At 38.0% G+C, this 24003-nt stretch overlaps 1 protein-coding gene across 1 annotated transcript; it reads left to right on the top strand.

Moving 5' to 3' along the window:
• Window positions 1–884: 884 nt before the first annotated feature.
• Window positions 885–23494, top strand: LOC142033765 (suppressor of tumorigenicity 14 protein-like). The gene is made up of 17 exons (XM_075034090.1): window positions 885–965; window positions 1308–1476; window positions 2156–2280; window positions 3186–3253; window positions 4204–4385; window positions 4480–4518; window positions 5274–5490; window positions 8317–8456; window positions 9523–9620; window positions 10639–10751; window positions 11664–11797; window positions 15639–15746; window positions 16842–16961; window positions 17583–17766; window positions 18488–18759; window positions 20351–20487; window positions 23157–23494. Exons 1-17 carry the CDS (start codon window positions 885–887, stop codon window positions 23313–23315), a joined length of 2346 nt encoding a protein of 781 aa, XP_074890191.1. The 3' UTR covers window positions 23316–23494.
• Window positions 23495–24003: the final 509 nt, after the last annotated feature.

Genomic DNA, 24003 nt, shown 5'->3' with positions numbered 1-24003 from the left:
GGTTGTGTGTGTAGCAGCAATAGGCTGTTGAAAAGAAGAGGACTTGAACAAAGCAGTCTGTCTACAGTTGTAGTTTGTGTTCCTGAGCTGTGAGGATTGACTTCCAGTTAATCCCTTTTGTAGTCTCTGTGTGATCTGTGTTGGGGTTGGTTTGTTCCCTTTTGTTTTCTGGGGCTGAGGTTTCTTGGGCTTGTTTTGTTTTTTTCCCTAGGTTTTGTTCTTTGTGCTCTCTCTCTCTCTCTCAACATTGTATAAAATATGGTATTTCCCAACATACATCCTTGATTTTTCTTATTTTACAAGCAGAATACCCCAAACTTGGTTTGCTGACCTAAAACTCTCTTTAATTTCAAACAGGAAATGTGAACATGAATTGCTTTGCAATTGCAAAAGCAAACTACGTATATTCTGTGGTACCGGTCTGAGGCTGGAAAATTCCTGTGGTCTGTAGAATTGTGCATTTCTTCTAGCTCATAAATATTTCTGTGGATTCCACCAGGTGTTTGTTAGAAGCTGCCTCATTTACCTTGCTCTGGGACTTTCTATCTGTGAATGGCTTGCATGTCCTTTGCATTGTGTCATAAATTATTTCCTACTCTTGTATTTCTGAAAGAAGCGAGTGATCTGTTTTCAAATGATGGGATCCATATCCTACTTGGAGAGTTAGGAAAACAAAGAGTTACAGTGATGGAAACTTTTCCTCCCCACCTTCTTTGATCACAGATCAGCTGGCTCCAGCTTCAAGCAGTATGGCAAAGGTGAAAGGAGAGAAGCCTGGTATGCGTGGCAGGGAGAGCACCATGCTGTTCTGGGTTGTGTTTAAGAAATGAGGTTCACTTAGGATTTTGTTATTAGGTTTGTCAAAAGGCATTTGTCAAGGCATCATGATACGGGCTTTCCCCTCCAGCCGGGTTTCTGTGTACAGCATACCAGCTCCATACGACTCTGAGCAGACTGCAGGGCAGGTAAGAGATACCAGCTAAGCTTTACAGTAGGAACACAGTAAATGATCTCTCTGCCCACTCTGGTATGTATTGACCTCTGTTCTTCATGTGCAAATTGTTCCTAACAAAAGTGATAACAATTCCACCCCCCACCCCCCCCACCCCCAGTTACATAGTTTGAAATGCATGGTGCAAACAAGCAGCCGAGAAATATGTTTCACGTGCCACATAGCTGATAACATGGAAGATATTTTCTCAATTTAAACCTCTTTAAAAACTAAAAGGGTAAATATACTAAAATACGGTACAATAGCTCTTCTTTTGTTGTCTTACTAATTGATGCCTTCCCATGTCTTTCTCTAGGAAAGTCCGCATATTCGCTACTGCCCATCCTGCCGAGAAGACTTGTGTCAGAAGTACTGTTTCTTCAAATGGATGAGGTTGTTTTTCTGGAGAAGATGGCTTCTAGGAACATTACCTATAGTTTCTTTAATAGTTACAGTAATCGTGCTAGTCCTGCACTATTCATTCTGTAAGTGTTACTCCCCAGCACCGTCTGGATGGGATGAGTATTTTGCACTGAGTGAATGATTAGTATGAAAAGCTCTGCACTAAGCAGATAAGCACGTAATGCTTGTATAAACTACTGACTTCCTCTTCTCCTTAACGTGTTTGCTAAAGCAACAAAATGCACAATAATTAGCAGTTGGTAGTTGCACGAGGATAATGAAGGTATGTATTTTATCTCTAATTTTTTTGTCTCTGCTTGTGAATACCATCATTATTATAACCGTCATCTTTCCCAAGAACCTATAGGAACTAACTGTCTGTCTTCTATTCAGTTCCCCAAAATGGAATGTGTACCTAACTTTTGTATGTTCCATCCCAGATCTCAACACAGCCATTAAAACTGTATCTCTTCAGGAGGATAGTGCTGCAAAAAATGGAAGTTTAGCAATTAAAGCTTCCTGGTAAAAATGCCTTTCTGAACCTGTACCTCATTCCTCTCTTTTCCTTCTGGGCATTATTCTGTCAATGGGACTGACTCAGCACTCTGGCTATTACTGCATGTTTCTCTTAAGAACTAATACATACAGATGCCAAGGACAAATACATGCTTCTGCAAGCCTCTTGTTCTGGAAAGTTTTCCATGATGTTATTAGGTGTGCTAATTTTTTTTATCCTTTTTTTTTTTTTTTTTTTTCCCTCAGCTCCAGCTTTCTCCTATATTTATATCGGTGGAAGTGTAGAAATTCCTAATTTGACTTATACAAATGACCTCAATGATCCAAAGTCACAGAAATTCCTCCTGCAAGCAGAAGCAATCCAAAATTATGTAAGTTCCCACAAAAGTGTAGCAATAATTTAAAAAATATTTATTACAGAATGAGACTGGGAATGACGAGAAGACTTCAGTTAGTCACAATTTTTTTTCCTTCAAAATAATAAATTTAAAACTAGTAAATGCCTCAGTGGTGTACAGCTTTAGCAATGTAGCTGAACAGCTGCGGCTGTGTGTCTCACAGTAAGGACAACATTTTCTAGGTAATAAACCTGGGGGCTTCAGGGTTATGGACAAATTGTTCTTCTTAAAGGGATTAGGAGTATGTTTTTTGTTTTACTTTACTCAAATACTCTTCCTTGCTACATTTTTCTGTTTGATTTTTTTTTTTTTAAATTATAGCTCCAATTCAATGCTTAACTTTTTGTTTTGTTTTCCCTTATTCCCCACAACAATGCTTGCTTTCTTGCACTTCTTATGTGAGTTCCTATTTGTGAGATCAATACTGTTTCCTGGATACATGTGAACAGCAGTCTTAAACACAAAGCACTTCTCTGTTACCCTGTATTTCCCCAAAGAGCTAATCTAGTGTCTCAAAGCTGCTTTGTGCACAGCCAATACAAGTTGCTCATGTCCAGATTATATGCTGGAAATTTAAAGACTGAAATAAAAATATAAAGGTATTCATAAAGGCTTCTTTTTCATAGCTAATTATCAAGAGCTATCTCAATAGTCTTGAAATGTGATGTGACTTAAAAATAATATTTTTTTTTTTAGTGGAAATGAATGCACATTTATGATTCTTATTTGATACATTTTGTGAAAATGATGGATATGTAATATGGGAGGGGTGAAGAAGAGGAAAGGAAGAAAAATTCAAATACTTTATAGCATAAGAGTTTATATTGATACTAATATCTAATGCTTTACATTTTCTTTTACCATTATTTAACTGTAAGTTTGCAGAAATATATGAGTCTTCCTTCTTGGGAAAGTACTACTTGAAGTCTGTAGTGGCCGCTTTCAGGTGCGTACTGTTCCAGCATATGGTATAAATTTGAGATATTCAGTTGTGTTTGTCTTATCTTTTTTTCCTGCATTTTAAATTAGTTATCTGGAAAAAGATGCAAAACTCTAATAGAGAATGAAAAGTGCAGAAATGTACGTAAGTATGTGAGCTAGCTAATAGTGTGACTAATGTCTTGCCCTGTAGAATCCGTGAGAAAAATGAAGTCTGATTAATTGTTCCTTGGTTTATGGATTGCTTTGTAATCTATTCATCTACTTTTGATTTTTGAAATCACAGTTCAGCAGGTTTTCCCTCTACTATTTTGCAGAATCTTATTTTGTTTTTGCCTGTTTAAATGAGGTTCCTTTTTAACCTCTCAGAACAAAAAATAGAGTTATAATTTTGGGTAGGACACTCTACTTAAGTTCCTCATGAGAAATGTAAATACATTGAGCAGATAGCTACTACATTCCTCATAGGCTCTGAAAATTTCTGAAAGGTCAGTCCGTAGTACATTTTGAAAGGAGGAGTGTGATGGACTGTCTCTTTGAATTACTTAAGTAATACTTTGTGTATGTACACATACAGATTGTTTACTTCAACAAGAATTGTGTGAAATGTTGTATCAAAGTAAAGGCATAAAATTAAATTGTCATATGGTGCTAGCCTCAGTTAAAAAAATATTAAGGAAAATGTGTCTGGAGCTGTAATGTGATTATTGCAAGAATTTTCTGAGAGGTGTATTTTTCAGTCTCAGTGAGTACCTGTTTAAGCAGCATATTTTCAAAGTATTTCTACTGTATAGAAAAAACAATTGTTAAACAAGAGAGCTTTTTGCCACCATGTTCAGCTGCAACACTTTGCACAGCAGTTCAACTGGCTATGAAACTGTACAAGCCAAAAATGCAGACCAGTGGAAAGCATGTCCAAAATACTAAATAAAACTATATGGTTTTTTCCCTCCACAGCGAAGGAGAGTCTGGACTTCGAGCTTACTACTGGAATACATTCTGGGCACCACAAGATATGGTTGCTTCTCTTAAAAAGTTAACCCCAGTGGAACAAAAAGAAATCAGTAGTAAACAAACATCTCACATGTTCAGCTCTTCTGGGGAGGAAGATTTTGATCTTGTTGCAATGGAGCTTTTTGGTAACAATGTACCTGTCATTTAATACCTATTCTCTCTGTTTGTCTTTCTCTGGTTTGTGTCTGTCTTGCGTGGCTGACAGTTATTAAATTTCAGTTTCAGATTCCACAGAATATGATGTGATGCTAAAATCAGGTAATTATGCTTCAATCTCAACTGTTATCACTATTGGGGAAAAAATCCTGTAACAGAAAAATGGCAGTTTCCCAGTTATTCTTATACCTGTAGGGCCTACAAACCAAACCAGACTAGGGATCTCCCTGGCCTGTGTTCCAAATAAAGTCTGGGACAAAAATACCTTACAGCTTTTATTTTGATGATCTGACTAGAATGGTTGAAATTTAATAGTTCCTGCTGAATTGAGCTGTGGCTCCTTTTCTTGGTATCTTTTAAAAAGCTACTATACAAAATTATATGTAATTTATTTGCCTTGGGACTAGATAATTTGGGTTATTCATAATTAGTGATCAGTCATATACTGTAGAGCTTTAATTCCCTTTGCCTGGTTTCTCTGTATCAAGCACACCTCAAAACTGACTTCATATACTTGGTGTTCTGGTTGCACAGAGGGGGTGAAAAGAAAACGGCAAAGGAAGCAGTAGGTTTCAGACAGAGGTGGTAGCAGTTGCAGCCAAGTCCCCTCCTGCTCGCCGAGTGTGCGATGAGCTGGTGGTGGTGATGAGGGAATGTGCTTCCTTGGCCAGAGCAGGAGGTGATGCATCCTGGTAGGGAAAAGGGGATGGAGCTGGAAGGTAAGGGAAAAAAGAGATTAGAGCAGTCAAGAAGTGTGGGTAGGCAATTGTTGCCACCTCTTCTGAAATTGTACCCAATAATTTATCTTTCAACTTAACAGTTTTTCAGCCACTGATCTAGCTTCTTTTGTATAGCAGTATCCTTTGACCTGTATGCCAAGCCAGGTAACAACAGGACTCTAACTCTGATGAATCCCAAAAAGTCTTTTTATCAATGGAGGCTGCGAGTTCCTTTTAACTGTGTGGTGAGACTGGTAGTTATCACTTTGCATGGTGTCACTCCAGAGAGCTGTGCATCACACCACTTATCAGCATATGATTTCCTTCTTCCTCTGCAGAACAAGATCATTACAAGGTATGATAGTACAGAACAAAGATGTTTTATTGAACTGTACAGAAACTCTCTGAAACTGTAGCGATATCAAATTGATATTAAACAGGCTTCCAAAATGTAAGACTCCAAATACAATTTAATTAAAAATCTTGTATAAGGCAACAAAATACCTTGCATATTATCCCCCCTTACACACCCCTTCCCCCCCAATGAATTAGAATCATAGAGTATCTTGAACTGGAAGGGACCTGTAAGGATCATCAAGTCCAATTCCCTGCTCCTCACGCAGGACTGCCTAAAACTAAATCATATGACTTAAGAGTGTCATCCGTACACTCCTTGAACTCTGACAGGCTTGGTGCCGTGACCACTTCCCTGGGGAGCCTGTTGTAAATTCTTGTTGGTTTTAGTCTACATTATGACTAATTTTTAATGGTTTTGATTTCATACAATTACTGTCACAGCTCAAAAAGTTACAGACTTTAATATTTTTAAGCTACTGTATTCTATTACATTTAGAAAATACATGTTTTATAGCAGGCAAATTCCTGTTCATAACAGTGATGGTGTGTCTATGGAAGGCTCCATCCTCAGAGTCCCTGTGTAGTCCATTTGCATAAGTGAGATCAGATGATATTTAACTTTCAGTGGCCACACTGCTTCCTCTTTCCAGAGTCAAATTTCACATATGGACACGTTATCCACCATGAACATCTCTTCATTAACAAAATAAATAAACAAGTTTTAGAATCTGAGGATGGATGGTTTCAAGGAGGGAATTTTTTTGTTGTTGTTTTGGTTTGGTTTTTTTGTTTTAAAAAGAACTTTCAGGAAGAGGCTAGCTGAGCATGCAGATTCAGTTAGCAGAGTCTGAAACGCACTTATTTAGTGGTGCTTTAACTTACTTGAGTAGGTGGTCCTCTTCAGCTCTATTAAAAGACTTATTTCTCTCCTTATGCAACAAGACATAAGAGCTTGCCATTGTTGGCAGACTGTCAGAAGGCCAGACATGAAGTGAACACGGGGGTTTTGTACGGATTTAGTCTCAGATTATAGCATGGTATGGAGAATTCTATTCCTCATGCTGGGCTGCATCTGCTCTGCTGCTGGTTATGGGTTATTGCTGGGACTGTTACTTGATTGCATATTATTAGCAATGGCTCGGCTCTTTAGGAACTAGAAACGTAGAGTGGGCCACATGCATGAAAGCACCTAACAAAACTGACACAGATGTATCATGTAACGTGTCCAGAGAACATTGATGCAGTCAGCTGTAAGACAGAAAGTTCAAGAATGTGCATTGATGTCTGTCTGTCAAAGAACCAGAACAGAATATGGTGACTGAAATTATGTCAAAAGCCTGATGGTACCTCACAAAAAAATTGGCTTTTTTTGGTTACTTTTATTGCCACCCTAGCAAATCTGTGTGTTTGCATATGCATATTAGTTTTCTACTTAAGCATGTCACTAGCAGCTTTTAGCTTAGGACAGATGCAGTAGAACTAATAATAATATCTCCAATATTCATGACAGCCAGGAATTACTGTATTACAGCTGTTATTCCTTGACATTCAGGTCTAGGATCACAAGTGGTGACTAAAACAATTCTCACCGGTTTCTGTCAACTGCAGTAATACAGTTATTCAGTGACAAATACTAAAGAGTGATTGAGCCGAGATTTTGAGACGTACTGTAGAAGTAGGTGTCTCATGTGGACAACTCTTCTCATATGTGTTTGCCTTGCTATTCTGATGATACTGTGACAAAAGTTCCACCTAGAAGATAAGCCAGGGTGTTAGCTGGGTAGAAGATCAAGGTGCTGAAAGATTTCCACATAGCACTGCAGAGGGGACTCAAACTGTTCATTTTATAAAAAATTTGACTGGAATTATGATAAAAAGAATTTAATAATGTCTGCAAAAGAGAGGTAAATCACAGATTTATTGTCTAGTGTCTCATATGGAATGGGAGCAGGGAATAGCCTACTAAAGCAGAAGACAACTACTTTCAGTTTAAGGTTCAAAAATTTGATTTTAATACTGCCAGTCTGGATCTCAGTGACATCAAAGAACTTAATGCAGGGCTGTGATGGAAATACTCTGTTACTATGAGATCTGTTCTTAATTGCTTTTGTTTGCTGTGCATAGAAACAGAGAAAACTGTTAGAAATTTTTCACACGCAGACCTGTCAGTCAATGAAAAGAAATCCAAAACATGCTGTGGATTTCAAAATGGTATAAATATAAGAGTGAATTTACAGATGCAAGAAACAGCATCTCACATTACAAGTGGTAGTGAGTTTTCAAGCTTCAGGATATAAATTAACTCATTATTTAAACAAAAAAAGCACAATAAGAATAAATAGTTGCCATGCATGGGTCTTCACATTTTGTGTGACAGCTTTTGTGACGTGAAACCAAGCTGAAGGTTAATAGATTGCAAATGCTTTAGGCTTGTTGCGTAGATGCTGCTCAACACTGCTGCGCTGGCACTTGTTGCCTTTTTAATGCTACCCACAACTTCTCAGTGTCACCATCACTACTTAGGTACCATAATCTGGCACTGCCTTTCTGATCCTTCTACAGGTCTGAGAACTCCATGATACCTGTTAGGCAAGAATATCCGTGATGTTCACCCTGAGTGACTATGCCTCAGTGCTGGGGAAACTCTAGCATCTTGTGTCGTATCGACTGGGTGGAAGAAAAAAAGGGAAGTGGTAGCCAGGGAAATACTTCTGAAATGCAGATGACAAGAGCAGTGTTACTTCCGCGAAGTTTCTCAGCAAAGATGACTGGAATGTGGGAAATGTTTGGGGTTTTTTTTAATGCAATTTTTGTAATATTTCAGATGGTGTGGATCTGGGGCCTGGACTCCTCCTGTTGTACGTTTAACTTCATCAAGTAATGTCATGTTGCTCACCTTCTCACTGGACCGAAGAGAAGAAAACAACATATTAAAAGCTCACTTTCAAGCTGTTCCTAAAATCAGTAAGTAATTAACAGAAACAAGCATCCAATGTAAGCACACTTACTCCTGCTGTTGCCTCTAAAAAAGTTGATATTGCCTGAACGTATCTGAGGGGAAGGAATGTTGGCATATAAGTCAGGGAATTGTCATTCTGATCCACCTTAAAAAAAAAAAAAAAAAAAAAAAAAAGAAAGTCTGAGAACTGAACAAAGAATAGGGGAATATTCTTTGGTCTGGGAGATTTGTCTTCCTGGTTACTACCCAAGCCATACTTCCCAGCCATTACTCTTACTACCTGGGTAACGCTGAGCAATGGTAGCAGAGCAGTCAGCATAAACTTCTCCAAAGCTTATACATTTCGCCTTATGTCTCTGAGGATGCTTCTTAGGCAAATACTCATCCCATGCATGTTACAAATTAGAATTGCTTCATTGTTCTGAAGATGGGCATTCCAAATGACGTATAGCCCAGGTTTTGCTACAAAATATTGCTGTTTTCAAAATTGTTTTAATTTCTGTTATATTCATGTCTGCATTTACTATGTTATCTAAAGGGAACCAAAAGCACTAAGGACTGGATATCTAGAAGAATTCTTGGTGGAAAATAAAACCTCAAAGAGATTGTTCAAATGTGGCATGAATTTTCAGACTGAGAACTGACACACAAACTTCCTGGTTAACATGAAATTAATCAGAGGTTTCACTTCATTGGGCTGATTGCTTTTTTAACTTTTTAAAATGTCTACAGGAAGGTCAGAAGTAAATTGGAGGAGGAAAGTCTGTTGTGTCCACATTTAATTGCTTCTTCCACTTACCATGAAAGAAAGTTTTTTAAAAAAACTTTGGTCAGAGGTGTTTTGTACTTACCCTTAATTGTAATTGGATCCAAAAATAAGAGAAATTCAGCATGCTGGGGAAGTGGAAGTTACATAATTTTCTGTCAATGCAGGCAAAACCTGAGTTTAGTACTGTCACAACCCATTCTTCTAACTCTGTACGTAGAGAAGGGACCTAGCAAGTGAAGTAGGCTCTGTACTTTACCCCAGCTGAGATAACTGTGTTCCTTGCTGATATATTTCTCTCCCAGTGTGTGGTGGTCATTATATTTCCTGGAATGGAACACTGAGTTCCCCCTATTACCCAAGTTACTACCCACCAAACATTGACTGCAGCTGGATCATCAGAGTAAGTGCTGGGAACTCTTCTGAGTCATGATGACTTTGCTTTATGATATAGACATAAAATTGGGAGAAATTACTTTCAATGTGGATGAAATGGAGGGAAAACCTACTAATACCACTGCACCTGACTTCTCAGGCAGAGAAGTCCTGTCCTATGTAGAAGTGCTAACTATGGGAGGGAAACATTGCCAGCTTCCAAAAGTTTGAGTATTATTCACGGCACAAACACAGTGATGGGTAAGATGACAACTCCTAGCAGCCAGAGAAAATTGCTAGTAGTCAGAGCTTTGCTTCTGTGTTAGAAAGAAAAAATGGTCATGTAGACATGCCTCATATGACAGATACCACACTGTGTTTCCCTGAACTCTGCAGAAACAGGACCTTCTCTGGCTCAGAAATTCAGCTCTGGATTTCCAGCAAGCTGTTTGGCAGGACTTTTAGAATCTGCTCATGATTTACACCAACTCCCTGGTGTGTTTATCTGTTGCTCCATTAAGCATTTAACTACTTCTTTTGCCTTTCCCTGGAAAAGTATGTTATTCATGTCTATGAGTTAGTAAGTCTCTACCTTTCACCTGCTCAATGAAAATTATTAGCAGCTTGTAGCACAAAACACTCATCTATATGCAAGAAAGGGAAGAAAAAAGCTTTCTAAACCAGAGAGGTCATAGCTAATGCAATCGAGTGACCAATGTCCATAGATATCTTAAATCTCTTGTTTGACCTACTGGAACACGTGGCAGTACAGACGTAGCATGAACCTCAGATACAGTGCTTTGTGCTGGCTGCAGGAAGGCTTACACTCCTTTATCTGACACAGTCTGGCCAAAGTTGGGTCTAAAAAGAGTTCCGTATATGTTTAAAATATCAAAGTTTTTTGGTACTTCAGAGGTGCCAATTTGCATAATAAAATGCAGCATTTTCAATCTGATAATAAGTAAAGCAAGATTTACCATCTTAGAAGCATAGGCTTTTTCATCTTGTGGATGTGTGTGTCAGGATATTTATCCTTTGATTTTTAGGCACCATTGCCTGACTACAAGCTCTCATTAAAAATCCTCATAATACAAATTCAAGAGAAGTCTCCAGGGTCCAGTAAATGTGATAAAGACTGGTTAGAAATTGATGGGGTTAGGTGAGTAAATACACCGTTCTCTGACATATTAATTTGCACTTCAATGTTCTGCGCAACATACCGTACTTAAGAAACGTCTCACCACTTCCACTGTAGAAGGATACATTTCAGCAAAAATCAGCATACTTCCACTGAATTTCAGCAGAACAATATTCTTAATTCTGCCCTAGTACCAAATATTTGTCATTATGTTAACTTAAGCATCCTGCCTTTTCTACGGTGATAGGCATTTACTTAATTTGTTGTTCCCCTTAAGAGCAATGACATAGAAAACCACAGGATTTTATGCAGCTGCAGTTGAACTGTAAATTCCTGGCAATGGTGTGAACATGGGTGAAGAACTTGCATCATCTGAAGTCTCATTTTTCTATACCACTTACTCTTCAGTGATTGTAATTGTTTTCTGTAATTAAGACAAATTGTAATGTGTGTGCTTAAAACAAACACCACCACCACCTCCCCCCAGAAAACCCCCCATCAACCCCCAAAACCAGTATTCAGAGTAATTTGTCTCTTGGAAGGAGTGCATTGAAACCGGCAACAGCTGTTGGATTTGGCTGTATGTTTCCGTTACTGGATTTGTAGCCTTTGGGTTTGCAAATCTAAATGGGAAATCTGAACTCAAGCATGCTGAAAAGCGGTTTGTATTTATACGGTAGATTCTGACATTGATCACCTTGCTGAATTTTGTTTCAAAGTCTGCTAGGCCCAGAAAAGTTGTGGAGTGGAAGGCATTTGTAAATAGTCTTTCTAATGCTTCTGTTGGGCTGTTTTAACACTAAAAAACAGCTGATCTTTATTGTATTGTTTTAAAGTTTTTTGGCATTGGTACCCTTTAGTAAAAGGAGAGGTAGCTGGATGATAATGGTTGGTTTGGTTAGAAACTAATTATTCTCACTTTTGCCTTGTTAGATACTGTAAAGCTCTTTCAGAAAACAACAGACACAGAGAATATGGCTATTCTGTCACAATCAGCTTCCATTCTGATGAACTGGTCACCCATAGAGGGTTTTATATTGAATACAAAGCCTTCAGTCACACAGACCGTAAGTGAATAAGCACGTACTTAAATTTTTAAGGAGAAACCTTCAAGAAACCATGCTTGACAGACCAACCATATACAAATCAACCTGCCTTTTTTTCTTAATCTAATTGTAAGAGGCGAATGTTTAAAATGTTGTTATGTATTTAATTCAACAAATAGATGTACAAAATTAGATAAAAGATGCCTTTAGAAGCATCTTTTAGTACTTATTTTCTAACTTTTAACAACACTTCTGTAAAATGGGAAGTAAAAGTAAAATTTCTCAATTTCTTTAAATCTAATTATTTGGCATTTTGCTAACATCTTAAAATAGCCAAACTGCAACATGAAAACAGTATGGCAGAGAGCTTCTAAGCACGGCTCGTCTGCCAACAGAAGTTAACCGTCAATAGTTAGTCTTCTCTTTAAAGTCACAAATCAACATGCTATGGATCAGCTTCCAGGTTTATACAAACTAAGTTTTCACTAAGAGTCCATGAGGACTCCCTGCTAGCAGCTGTTGCACAAATATGGGTTTCTTATAGCCCTTTCCTGACTCCCCAGTCTATGTACTTCTGGATCAGTGTTAGATTTTGGGGGGTGCTTCCAGAGGGTGAAACAGAGATTTTCAGGAGGTACACTTATTTACTTGTGTTATTTCTTAGAGAAGATAGATCTGCAATGTATTCTTTGTAAATACCTTCTCTTTCCTTTACCCAATTAACATCTAGGTAGCTAAAGTTCCATGTGATTTCAAGAGATCAGTTCAGTTTATGAAACCTCTTCAGATCCTCAGCTTGCTTGACTGACTGTGGTTCTGGTCATTGCTGACTTAGAAGTATTTACGTATTAAGATCTCTGGTACAGAATCTTGCTTCATGCATTTCTTTAGAAATAAGTGGCAGATTTTGTGGTCAGTCATTCTATAGGACTCGGATATTTTCAGGGATTTCTTTTTCCACAAATGTATGTCTCTTTCTACCAGAAAAAGTTACAAACTATACCGTGTCCTACGGTGACTCTGGTTACTGCTTCAAAAACAGTTCAGAGACGAGTCAAAGCGTAAGAATACCTTCTATAACAGAGAAAATCCCCAGTCTTTATTGTGTGTACAAGTCTTTAATTTCTGTGTGCTGTGCTCTGCTCTCTTTCTAGCGCTGAGCCAGCTATGAGCAGATGGCTCAGTCATGTAATCAATCCTCGGTCACAATCTTCAGGATCTGTATTAAGACTCACCAGGAGGGGTAGATTAGCTGTGATGTGTCAGTATCAAGTCAATCCAGTAAAGGTATTTGTGGAGGGCTATCAGAGAGCAGAATTTATTGAGTGTCATTTATTTATGACAGCCTTGCCTGTAGCAATAGTAAGGGAGTGGGGAATAATTATTTTCTCCCATGTCTTCAGTACCTGTAGTCACCCACCTCAGATTAACTTCTTCCCACTGTTGGGAGCCTACCAAAGCACAGTTATTAAAGATCACAGGCACTGCTATGAGTTGACCTCGAAAGCAAATGCTAGCCATCAGCTGAATAACTTCAGGGAGCGGTGAAGAGAACAGAGGGACTCCTGCTTTGACGTAGTGCTGGCTGCGCAGTGGGTGCTTTCCTCCCACCAGAGTCATGTGCAAGGCAGCAAAGAGGACTAAAAGACTCCAGATTGGAACTGATTAAATAAATGTGGGACAAACGTGTTTGGTCCTTCAATCTGATTTAGCTGCTGATTTGCCTGTGGTGCTAGTGAGGAAAAAAGAAAGTTGAGTCATCTTGGCCTGGGCAGAAAGAGTTTTTGGCTACTTATTCTTCCACAGATACTTATTTTTTTTTTTCCCCTCCTTCTGTCTGAAAAAGTAGAAGAGAATAAACATCATTGATATATTGCAAAGAAACACCTTAGCATCAATACTAGTTGTTAGTTTAAGTGAAAGTGAAATAAATTCTTGGTGAAAGGCTGTTTCATAATGAAATTACTAGATTTGAAAAGTGTTTGATAAAGCACTTATTCACATCAGACATGAAATTGGAGTGTAGTAGCGCAGAGATTAATTTCTACAACATTTTAATGTCAGGAAATTTGTATTTCTAATACTACAGAGAATGCCTAGTTTTGACCTTTTTTTTTCTTCTCCTTAGATGCTTCTGTGTAAAATACATTACTTTAACAATTTGAAGAGGTGTTAGCTATCAGTAGTAATTATGTATCTGTGCTGAATCACTTTCAACCCTTAGAGTGAGGCAGTGAATGTGAGTTTAATTATCTAAGTCCATTTAGGTGAATATTGATTCATTTAATACAGGCTGCTTTATAAAAATCTTTGGCAGATTATGCCAAGTAAGATAGCAATTCCTTTTTTAACATGCAATTTAGTTTATAAATGACACTAGCTTTGGTTTTTAATAACCGTTTTAATATTTCTTCATGGTACACTCCTGCATTAATGCATTTAGACTGTAACAGCATTTCTAGTGCCATTAATTTCTTATTTTTTCTAGCTTGTCCTTAGATGTGCAGATAGAACATACATTCCTTCAAGCAATCAGTCTGAAGGCTGGAAAGGCTGCTCAGAGGGTAGTGATAAAATAGATTGTGGTAGGGCAATTATTTCTTGTTTGTGTTCTCCTGTAAACAGTTTGTTCCAGGAAGTTTAGAGACTGGCTGAAATTATCTCGAAAATATTGGTGGCTATCTTTAAGATCACATGAAGGATGTGGGTGAAAATCTAAAAGTCTGGAGAAGAGGCTGTGTAATTAATCTCTTTAAAGAGTGGGAGAACAGAAAAAATGAGAAGGGAATTTTACACTAATCTTTACAAGCTAAGCTACCAAAAAAAAAAAAAGAAAGCAACAAGTAGTCGAAGTGAACTATTTGTAAACACTGAAAAAGGTATTAAAAAAAGTTTTTTATTTTGTTTTAGCTCTCCTCTGTGAGAGGATAAAGAGAGAAGTAGTCATACTTTGACATAGTCTTGTGTGACAAACTTATCAGTAGTAAGTAAATGAAACACGGTGAGAAAAAAATACAGAAAACTGTTTCCAGAGAATGATTACCAATGACTCATTACCAAAATAGAAGGTTATTTTTACTGTCATTCTGCCAGTGTCTGCTTTGGACATATTATAATTTTTGTTAGTGATCTAAATGGTGGATTAGAGAAGATGCTTATGAAATAGGAAAAGTGCCACACAATAGAAAAAGGGACATATTTAAGAGGGATGTATTTATAAATGATGCTCACAAGCTGGAGAATGTATATGGAGAAAATGATATTCCTTTCAATAAAGACAAGAACTGAACTTAGGTAATCAAATACACATGTGGATTGCCTAAGTTGTTTTTCTGCTGAAAAATGGCTGGGGGTGATAGCGGCTCAAAAGCTGACCTGAAAGACACAAAGTCATACAATTTCCTCTGTGTGTTTTGTGTTTGTTTGGTGTTTTGTTGTTTGGGGTTTTTGTTTGTTTGTTTGGGGGTGGTTTTTTTTTTTTTTTTGGGGGGGGGGGGGTGTTGTTTTTTTTTTAAGTGTCACGCTAGAATGTAAGACAGAAGTTTGAAAAGATCTTCGCAGTCACCAGTAGGAAGGTTTCAGCTAGAGTACTGTATCCAAGTTGGGCACTACACATCAAAGAAGATGGGGAACAATGAAAAGATGTCAGAAAGAGTGACCAGAAGGTAATCCAAGGTCAGAGAGTGCAGCAGAAGTTAGGTAATGCAACAAGTCTCTCTGTCGAGGCTACCAAAAGCAAGGTAGATGAATGTCTGGCAGACATGATACAGTAACATCAAGGTGACATCTGGTAGGGAGCGTAGCACATGGCTGCTAGCCAGCTATTTGGTTTATAAAGCATTTACAGACCTTTTTTCTTCAGGTTGTAATCCAGAACAGTTGAACTGTGGTGATGGGAAGTGTAGGCATCAGTATAAGACTTGTAAAGACGATGACAGCTGTGGGGAGGACAGTGATGAAAACAACTGCTGTAAGTATATATTTTCAGCTATTTTCCAAAAGATGGTGGAAGACAGAAGCAAGAATATGCTTATTTTAATGGATAAATGTAGTACTTCTATATATTTTTTCTAGCACAAAGCACAAGTTTCATAATAGTGAAAACAAAACATGCAGAGTATAACTAGTTCTTGGGAGAGTGTAGACAAGAAATTAATGAAGCAAAATCCAAGATAACAGTGATTTTAGTTAGATGACCTAACCACACCTTGCTGGTGATCCTATTAGAAGAGCACTTCTTTTCCCAACTGCTGCCAGATCAGTATCAAATAACATAAGGGAGAGAGATGTAATAGCTTCGGGACTTTTGCCTTTTGCCCCATGCATGGTCTCTTTACTGTAGATCCACCATGGTTATAGGCATTGCTAGTGCTACTAATGTCTCCCTAGTGACTTGCTGCATTTTGCCTTTATGATTTTTGCCTTGCCTAAATCTTAGGTCCTTGAGGTAGCCAGGGGTATGTCCTTGTTTGTTGAAAAAAAGAAAAAAAAAAAAATCCCTCCCACTGTTTAGAAGTCACTGTAAACAACTCATAATAAGAATAATAGTAATGGAAGCCTATTGCTGAAATCTGTCGAGATTCTCATACAGTAAACTGTGATAGCCCTTAGCCAAAAATTTATTGGAGGGAGGTGTAAAGCTCTTCCACAATTTTCTCAACTTCCACTTAAAAACAAAAAGGTTGACTTCCAGTTGGTATCTACTGTGAAGATTATAACTTGTAATGCCAGTAATGCTGGTGAAGGTAGAACAACAGATTTGACAAGCCTAGCTTGCTCAGTTTAGAGTTAAGTAAAATGGGAGTGAGGACAGCTGGAGGCTCTTTTGTCTTTTTCCTTATGGACAGTGGAAACTGAAATTAGTGTGATCGTTAACCAGAGTGGAACCTTCCTCCTGTCCCCTTTCCACAGAGGGACCAGTTTACACAGTACAGACTATGACTTCAAGCAGACTGGAATGTGTAACTTTGAACAATTTTGACCAAGTAAATTGAACGTGCAAGTTTTTTTAATCATTTGAAACCATGGCTCCAGACACATGATGCTATCTTCTCTCTTATTTCAGCCTACAAAAATTGCTCCCCTTATGCATACAAATGCCTCAATGGAAAATGCTTGCTGAAACCAAATCCTGAGTGTGATGGGAAAAGAGACTGTGCAGATGGATCTGATGAAATGAACTGTGGTGTGGTAACACTTATTTTAAAATTAGTTAATGACTTGGGAAACTGAGTCAGGAGTTTGTGCTATGGTAAAGCATTATTGGATTAAGAATTCATTAAATCAGATGTAAATTAAAAAAAAATTAATCTCCTGGTAACATCTGTATGAAAATATCTGTCTTGAATTTTGCACAGTTTCATTTTATATCCGCTGATCCATTCTGTCTATGATGACTTATGTCAAGAAATGCACACTTCCAGGATAAACTGGTAGGTCTTAGTGCTTGTTTAAGCTGAATGAAATGCAGCCAAGGAGCTGTGTATGTAAGGAGAGAAAAGATATGAGATTTTAGACAAGTGAACTTTTGGAAACAACCCAGCTTAGAATTGTGCTTAAATGTCTTTTTGAGTTACTAACCTCTTTAGAAAGCTGTGAGGGAGGATAGGCAATGATTGGTTCATTCCTGACCTGCCCATTGAGGGAAAATGGGCAAGTACCCTTACTATTTTACCAACTGCACAATGAGAAAATACTTTTCTTCCAACAGCTTTGAGGTTCATGGATGAAAGTTTATGTATTAAGCATAGCAAAGTGCAATGACCTTGTGGTTTTTGTTACTATTTTATTTAATTATTTCTATTAGCTTGTGGAAGACAGCAGCTTAAGAAAAACAGAATTGTTGGAGGTGAAGATGCAAGATCCGGGAAGTGGCCTTGGCAAGCAAGTTTACAGATGGGGGCACATGGCCACATATGTGGCGCATCTGTTATTTCCAATAGGTGGCTCGTATCTGCTGCCCATTGCTTCCTGGATTCTGATTCTGTGAGGTATGAAGAAGTTATACTGTCATAGAGTATTTGCAGTTTAATAACCTTGCAGTGTTGCTTTCAAAAGTCTGCAGTAGCTATTCCTTGTCTAGGTAGGCTGACACAGGGTATAACTCTGTGACATGATATCACTACACAAACCCTCAATATTATATTCTGCTGGCTTCAAAAGTGCTAAGTATCTGAAGTAATTATTTTGCCTCCATTGTCAGTGATTCCTGCATGGTAAAACACACTGTTTTGTTAGATTTAGGGTAAACACCTTTTTTTTTTTTTTTTTTTTTTTTTTTTTAGAAGGCAGGGATTTTGAGAGTAGAAGCTATGACCTCTTCTCCCAAGAAAAGGACTATTTATTGATGAGTGGAGTGTAAAACTCACCAATGTTCAGTTTAGGTAGTGTAAATTGAAAAGACATACCTTCTACGTGTGGCAAGGAGGAAATAGAATTTAATAATACACTTTTCTGACTTTCAAAGCATGGTTCATTGCAAGGGATTAGTTTTATAACACCAGGAAATTATTGTTTTCAAAATAGTAAGTAAAAACATTATGCAATGTTCTGGGAGACAGAGACTATAGTGCATCTATCTTCCTAAGTGGTATTCTACTCCATTCACTTTGGTTTTGATGAATCTCATTAAATACTGAAAAGTAGGTAAAATAAGTGAACTGACACTGCATTACTTTCCAATGGGACATTCTAAAAACATTCTCTTTACAGATACTCCGTTCCTTCGGGATGGAGAGCATATATGGGCTTACATACAATTAATGAAAAGAACAATCGTGTAGCTATGAGATCAATCAAAAGGATTATTGTCCACCCACAGTATGACCAATCAATCTCAGACTATGATATTGCCCTGTTGGAAATGGAGACATCTGTATTCTTCAGTGAGCTGGTACAGCCCATTTGTTTACCCAGCACCTCTAGAATATTTGTTTATGGAGCTGTCTGCTATGTAACTGGCTGGGGAGCCATAAAAGAAAATAGTATGTTAATTTCCTGGATATACTTCTTGCAAGTTTGGATTAGTTTTAAACTTTAACACTGGAATATTTATAGTTGTAAGAAAAAGTACCTACGGTTTGCTTAGTAAGTCTATAAAAAGCTAGAAAATGTTCCCCTAGCTACAGTCTGTGAACTCTGAACTTTTGCCTGGGTGGCACGTGATAAGTGACAAAATGAGTACACAGGTGTCACAGACCACTGAAAAGTAAATGACTGTAGATTTACAAAACTGTGCCCATTTTCATGCTCATGGCTCATTTTATTTGGTGAATAGGTCTTACAGGTAAAGAAAACAGCAACTTACAACTATTGCACAGAAAGAATTTGTCTTTAAGACTGTTTGACAAAAGGGGGCTGTGAAATTGCAAAAAATATTGTGAAGGATTTTTTTTGTCTGTCTTAACCAAAGGCAATTTAATGTATGGCACATGAAGAGTTCTGCCCCTGTGCAGCTTGGAGGAGCATGCTGCAGGGGGAGGCAGGGAAAAAGCAAACAGGTGGAGAGGGGTGGTGGGGCAGCCCAAGGGATCTTGGCTCTGTGTCTGCATTAAATGGGAGCCAGCTTTGAAACCTGGGCTTAGACAGCTCCTCAGCATTGCCATGGTCCCCACAACTGTGCTGAGACCTAGTTCCTAGTGCTTGATCAGAAGTCATATGCTATGGTAACTCTCGCTTTCTTAATATGCCTTTTAAAAAAAAAGATTTAGATCTAAATGATAACGTAATAGCCTAATGAAGTGCAAATGGCTTTACAATTGATGCCTTCTTACAATGTCTTGCTTTTTAACAAAATGATGTAGGTAATATTTAAAAGTTAATATAATGACATATGAAAACCCCATATTTTTCTATCTTACTTGTTTCGTTCCCAACCCACCCTCAGAGTTGAATGAGCAAACAAACCAAAAACCAGTACTTCCTCCTATCATCCAGGTATTGAAAAAGTTACGTTCACTGTTGGGCCAAAACATGACTGAGGATATTTAGTTCGCAATGACACCTTATGCCAATACTATAGTACAGAATTAAGCTCTTAGCATCACTTGTCACTTACATGCCTGACTTTTTTTTTTTTTTTTTTAATTATTTATTTTTCCCCTCTCAGCTTCATTCCTCAGCTCCTTCCCAGACGTGAGAGGATGGAAAAGAATGTAGAAATTTCATTTAGTAGGACTTGGACAATGTTTAGATTACAGCTATAGTGTAAATAAGAACAAAGAGCTTTGGGCGTACTTTGAAATGGCATTCAAAATTAGTCACACTGTGTGGAATCTTGTATTATAGTCATAATTTGCATGGCTTTTTTACTATTTTCTGGCAGAACAAGTTCATAAGGATAAAGACCAAGGAAATAGAAAGGTGGTGCATAGGGACCTCTATGTCTAGAGGGTTGTAGACAACAGCTTTCAAAAGCTGAGGGCAGGCAACAATTGAAGGGAGGGGAATTACTCTCCTGTCATCAGCTGGGTAGATTTTGAGTTTGGAGCAATTCTCTTTTGTTTTGACAAGTGGTATCTCTATTAGAAATTTGTACCACCATAACCTCTGTAATACCACTTGTATTTTTTCTAGGTCACCTTGCCAAAACACTGCAGGAAGCTCGCGTGAGAATAATTAACCAAAGTGTTTGCAACAAGCTGTATGACGATCTTATCACATCACGTATGCTGTGTGCTGGGAATCTTAATGGTGGTGTTGATGCGTGCCAGGTAATCTGGAACTTGTAGAAAAACTACAAAGTAATATTTACTTTCATTGGAAAATGGTTCAGAGTTGTCTGTTGTTTGTGGGTTTTTTCTTTTTTTCTTAGTAATAGAGTGAGATGGTTAATTTAACATGGCAACTAAAGGCTTTCCAAAATGAGGAAGGAAATTTGGCATAGATAATCTCTGAATCTCTTGAGAAATGTTGCTTTGCAAAGTCAAGGGGTAAAATGTGTTGAAAAGAATTCTTTTTCCTCTTCAACAATTACTTTTCCTATAAAAGAACAGAGCAGAGATGTAATGATAAAGGAATAAAGTTAGGGTCACCTGTGACTTTTGCTATTCATATTGATTTTTTTTTTTTCTTTTTTGATGTCTGGGTGTGGGATTAATAAAATATTGTAACAGTGTGATGAGTAATGTTAAAGGCAAAGGTAAGATAGGTTTGGTAAATGCAGTTGCAATGCTGCCTTTTAGTTTCAAATGTTCATTTATGTGTATAATTACCAGTTTAGATTACATCGTGGTATCATAAGTTATATTACCTAGTTTATTTTCACACACGGTCAGAAACTGCTCTTTGGATGTACTTCAAGTGTCTTGACTTTGCCTTCGTTCTCCTTCTCGGTTATTAGACTAGTTGTGTACTTTATCAGTATTTAAACTTATTATGATGAATAACCACTTTCAAAATTACAAACATGGTTATTACACCAGTTACTGTGTAAAGGGAGAGAAACTTGTTACTAATTTTAGACTGTGGTAATTTGATAGAAATTTTATGTAATATATAAATTCTACTATTTTAAGGTAATAGAATAATTTTTGCCAGATCATAGCTCGTAATGGGTCAAACTTATTTATACACAATAGACTATTCGCTGGATCTTCCTGCAGTCTCTAAGTTCTAATTCGATGAATTACTATTTTTCTTAAATTTGTGCAGTTTGTCTGCACCATTCCACCTTAGACTGTGGAACTGTTTTGCTGAAACATGTTGGTTTAGAGGTTTGATGTTCTTCCAGAAAGTGTGTTGCTTAAGCAATGCCCTTGAATTATTAGATGGACATTTTAACGAATTTGGCTATACACCATACTGGTCGTTCCAATTTCCAACATAATACGCAGTGTTTGAGTCCTAGCATGCTGGCCCTCTGAGCTCTTAAGTTCTTAGTCTGGGTAGCATCTTCACTATTGCTTTCTCTTCTGTCACTAGTATATTTCCTGTGCAGTGCTAGAGAGAGATGGTGTCGGCAGTTCAGGAAATTCCCCACAGCACCCTTGAAACCCTTTTACTACAGTTCCAGACCTGTGGGCATCCTGATTTGTTTCATTTCTTCACAGACACGTAAGGTGTGCATGTACTGCACAGGTTCTGTGAAGCTTCCAAACACCTTTCATCTTTAGAGGATGTGATACTTACAATGAGAAATACAACTTTTACTCTTTCAGACTCTGTTTTCTTATCACTCTAGGATGTACTTTGATCTCGGTTCCTCTTTTTAGAATCCTTCCCCTCTCCAGCAGCATACAGCCCCTTCGGTCTTTCAGAAGCGGCTGTGTAATTGGCTGGACTGTGTAGCCTCCTTTCTCAAGCCACTTTGAGATCAGCCTCTTGCATTATCAAAACTGCCAGTGTGACAGCAGCCAGCAAGAGAGGAAGAACCGTTCTGGCTCCTTTACTTCTCTCTAGATAATTTTGTTTTGTTGTGTGATGAAGGCTTTCTATTGTTACTCTTTTCTCAGTACATGGCTTCCTTCTGACCTCTTCGATGTTTTAGCTCCAACTAGGAGCAGCAAACAAACCCCAGGGTCAACCTGGAGGCTGCTGATTGCCTTGTATGCTTAAGGAACAGCTGCAGAGATGAGCTGCATTCATAACTGCTAGGAGTTCTGTTCACAGAAGGCATACGACGTTAAAACATGAAGGGCACAAAGCATTTGTGAGCCCGAATGCATTTTGATCCTGTGAACTGAACTAAATGAGAATTTTTACTTTTCCGCATTGCTGTACAGAGCTGCATGCTCCCTTTGAGAAGCCAGTTCTTACTTGCACATTCATTACTCTCTGTTCCTTCCTCTCCCTCTGTGTGTGTAAACACAGTCTTGATTATGAAACTGCTGATAATACTTAACCATGCCTGGTTTGGTTTTGGGTTGTTCTGGTTTTTTGGGTTTGGTGTTTGTTGTTTGGTTTGGGTTTGGTTTGGGTTTGGTTTGTTTGGTTTTTTTTGTTTTTTTTTTGATTGGGGGTGTCTGGTATCTTTCTGTTCTTTTTTAATACACGGTGTAAGAGTTCTGCCTTCAACCTGTGAACAACTTACAGTCAAATGGTAGTAGAATTCCTACTCCCCATCCCTGTCTTCTCTTCTCCCCATTCAGCTTGTGATCAGTTGCTTCATGAATCCTCTAATGGGACATTAGCAATGAGTAATTTTTTAAGCTTCTTGCTATTGCTTTATATTGACTAGTGTGCTACTTCTATAAGTTAAAATAAATTGAAAAAATATGACATCTAGCTGGGTACATTCTATCCAGAAGTAATATTCTAGTATTAAATTGTAATTTGAGAAAGAGAGGGGCAGGTATTTACTGTCCTTAAACAACCGAGCTTTTGTTACAGTGCTCTGTGTGTGTGTGCGTTCACACTAATGGCTGAACTCCCTTCATTTTAGGGAGATTCTGGAGGTCCCTTGGCCTGCACAGGAAAGGGAAATAGGTGGTACCTTGCTGGCATTGTGAGCTGGGGTGAAGGCTGTGCTCGGCGCAATCGTCCTGGCGTATACACTAAGGTGACGGCACTTTATGACTGGATTCGTCAGAATACAAACTGATGTGTCAAGGAGAAAATGCAGATCATCTCCCTTATGAAAGCTGTGTCCTACAGTAGTCTACCACGTCCATCTCTGATGATGTAACATGAAAGTGCCATTGACTGTTTCCTTGTGAAAGAATGCACTTTCTTAATGAAGAAACTATTATTTGTTGTTCACCTAGTAGTAACTGTTCAGATTCAGAGCAACTTCAGTTTCCTTATGGATTCATCTTCCTTATCCCCAGCAGCAGAAACAGCACTGCCTTAAAACCAAAATAAAATGGGTTAGAACCTGTAACAGAAATCCAGTCAGATCTCTCTTTTGCAAATCTTCTCCCCTCCTTTCATCTCCCTTGCTATCTGTATATCCGTATATGTTTCCACATACACATATCTGAATATTCATGGCCACATCCCATATATACACCTATATGTTATCTTAGTGATGTTACAGGATTCTGAACACAATTATTTCAAGTTTCTTGAAAATACAAATACTATAATCAGTATAATGTACAAAGCTGAGATTAATTCATTCTCTAGTTATGCTGCCACTGCACGACTGTTCCTTTCTGGGCTGTAACTTTTGGTTTGTCTCCTGTGTTTTCCTAAAAACATCAGATATACAGATCACAAATGTTAGGATGCAAGAAATTTTCATTAAAGAACTGGAAGAGCATCATTTAGGTTCTTTGGGATGATGTTTA

Source organism: Buteo buteo, chromosome 8 (assembly GCF_964188355.1).
Source record: "Buteo buteo chromosome 8, bButBut1.hap1.1, whole genome shotgun sequence".
NCBI lineage: Eukaryota > Metazoa > Chordata > Aves > Accipitriformes > Accipitridae > Buteo > Buteo buteo.
This window is presented reverse-complemented; position numbering and strand designations above follow the sequence as displayed.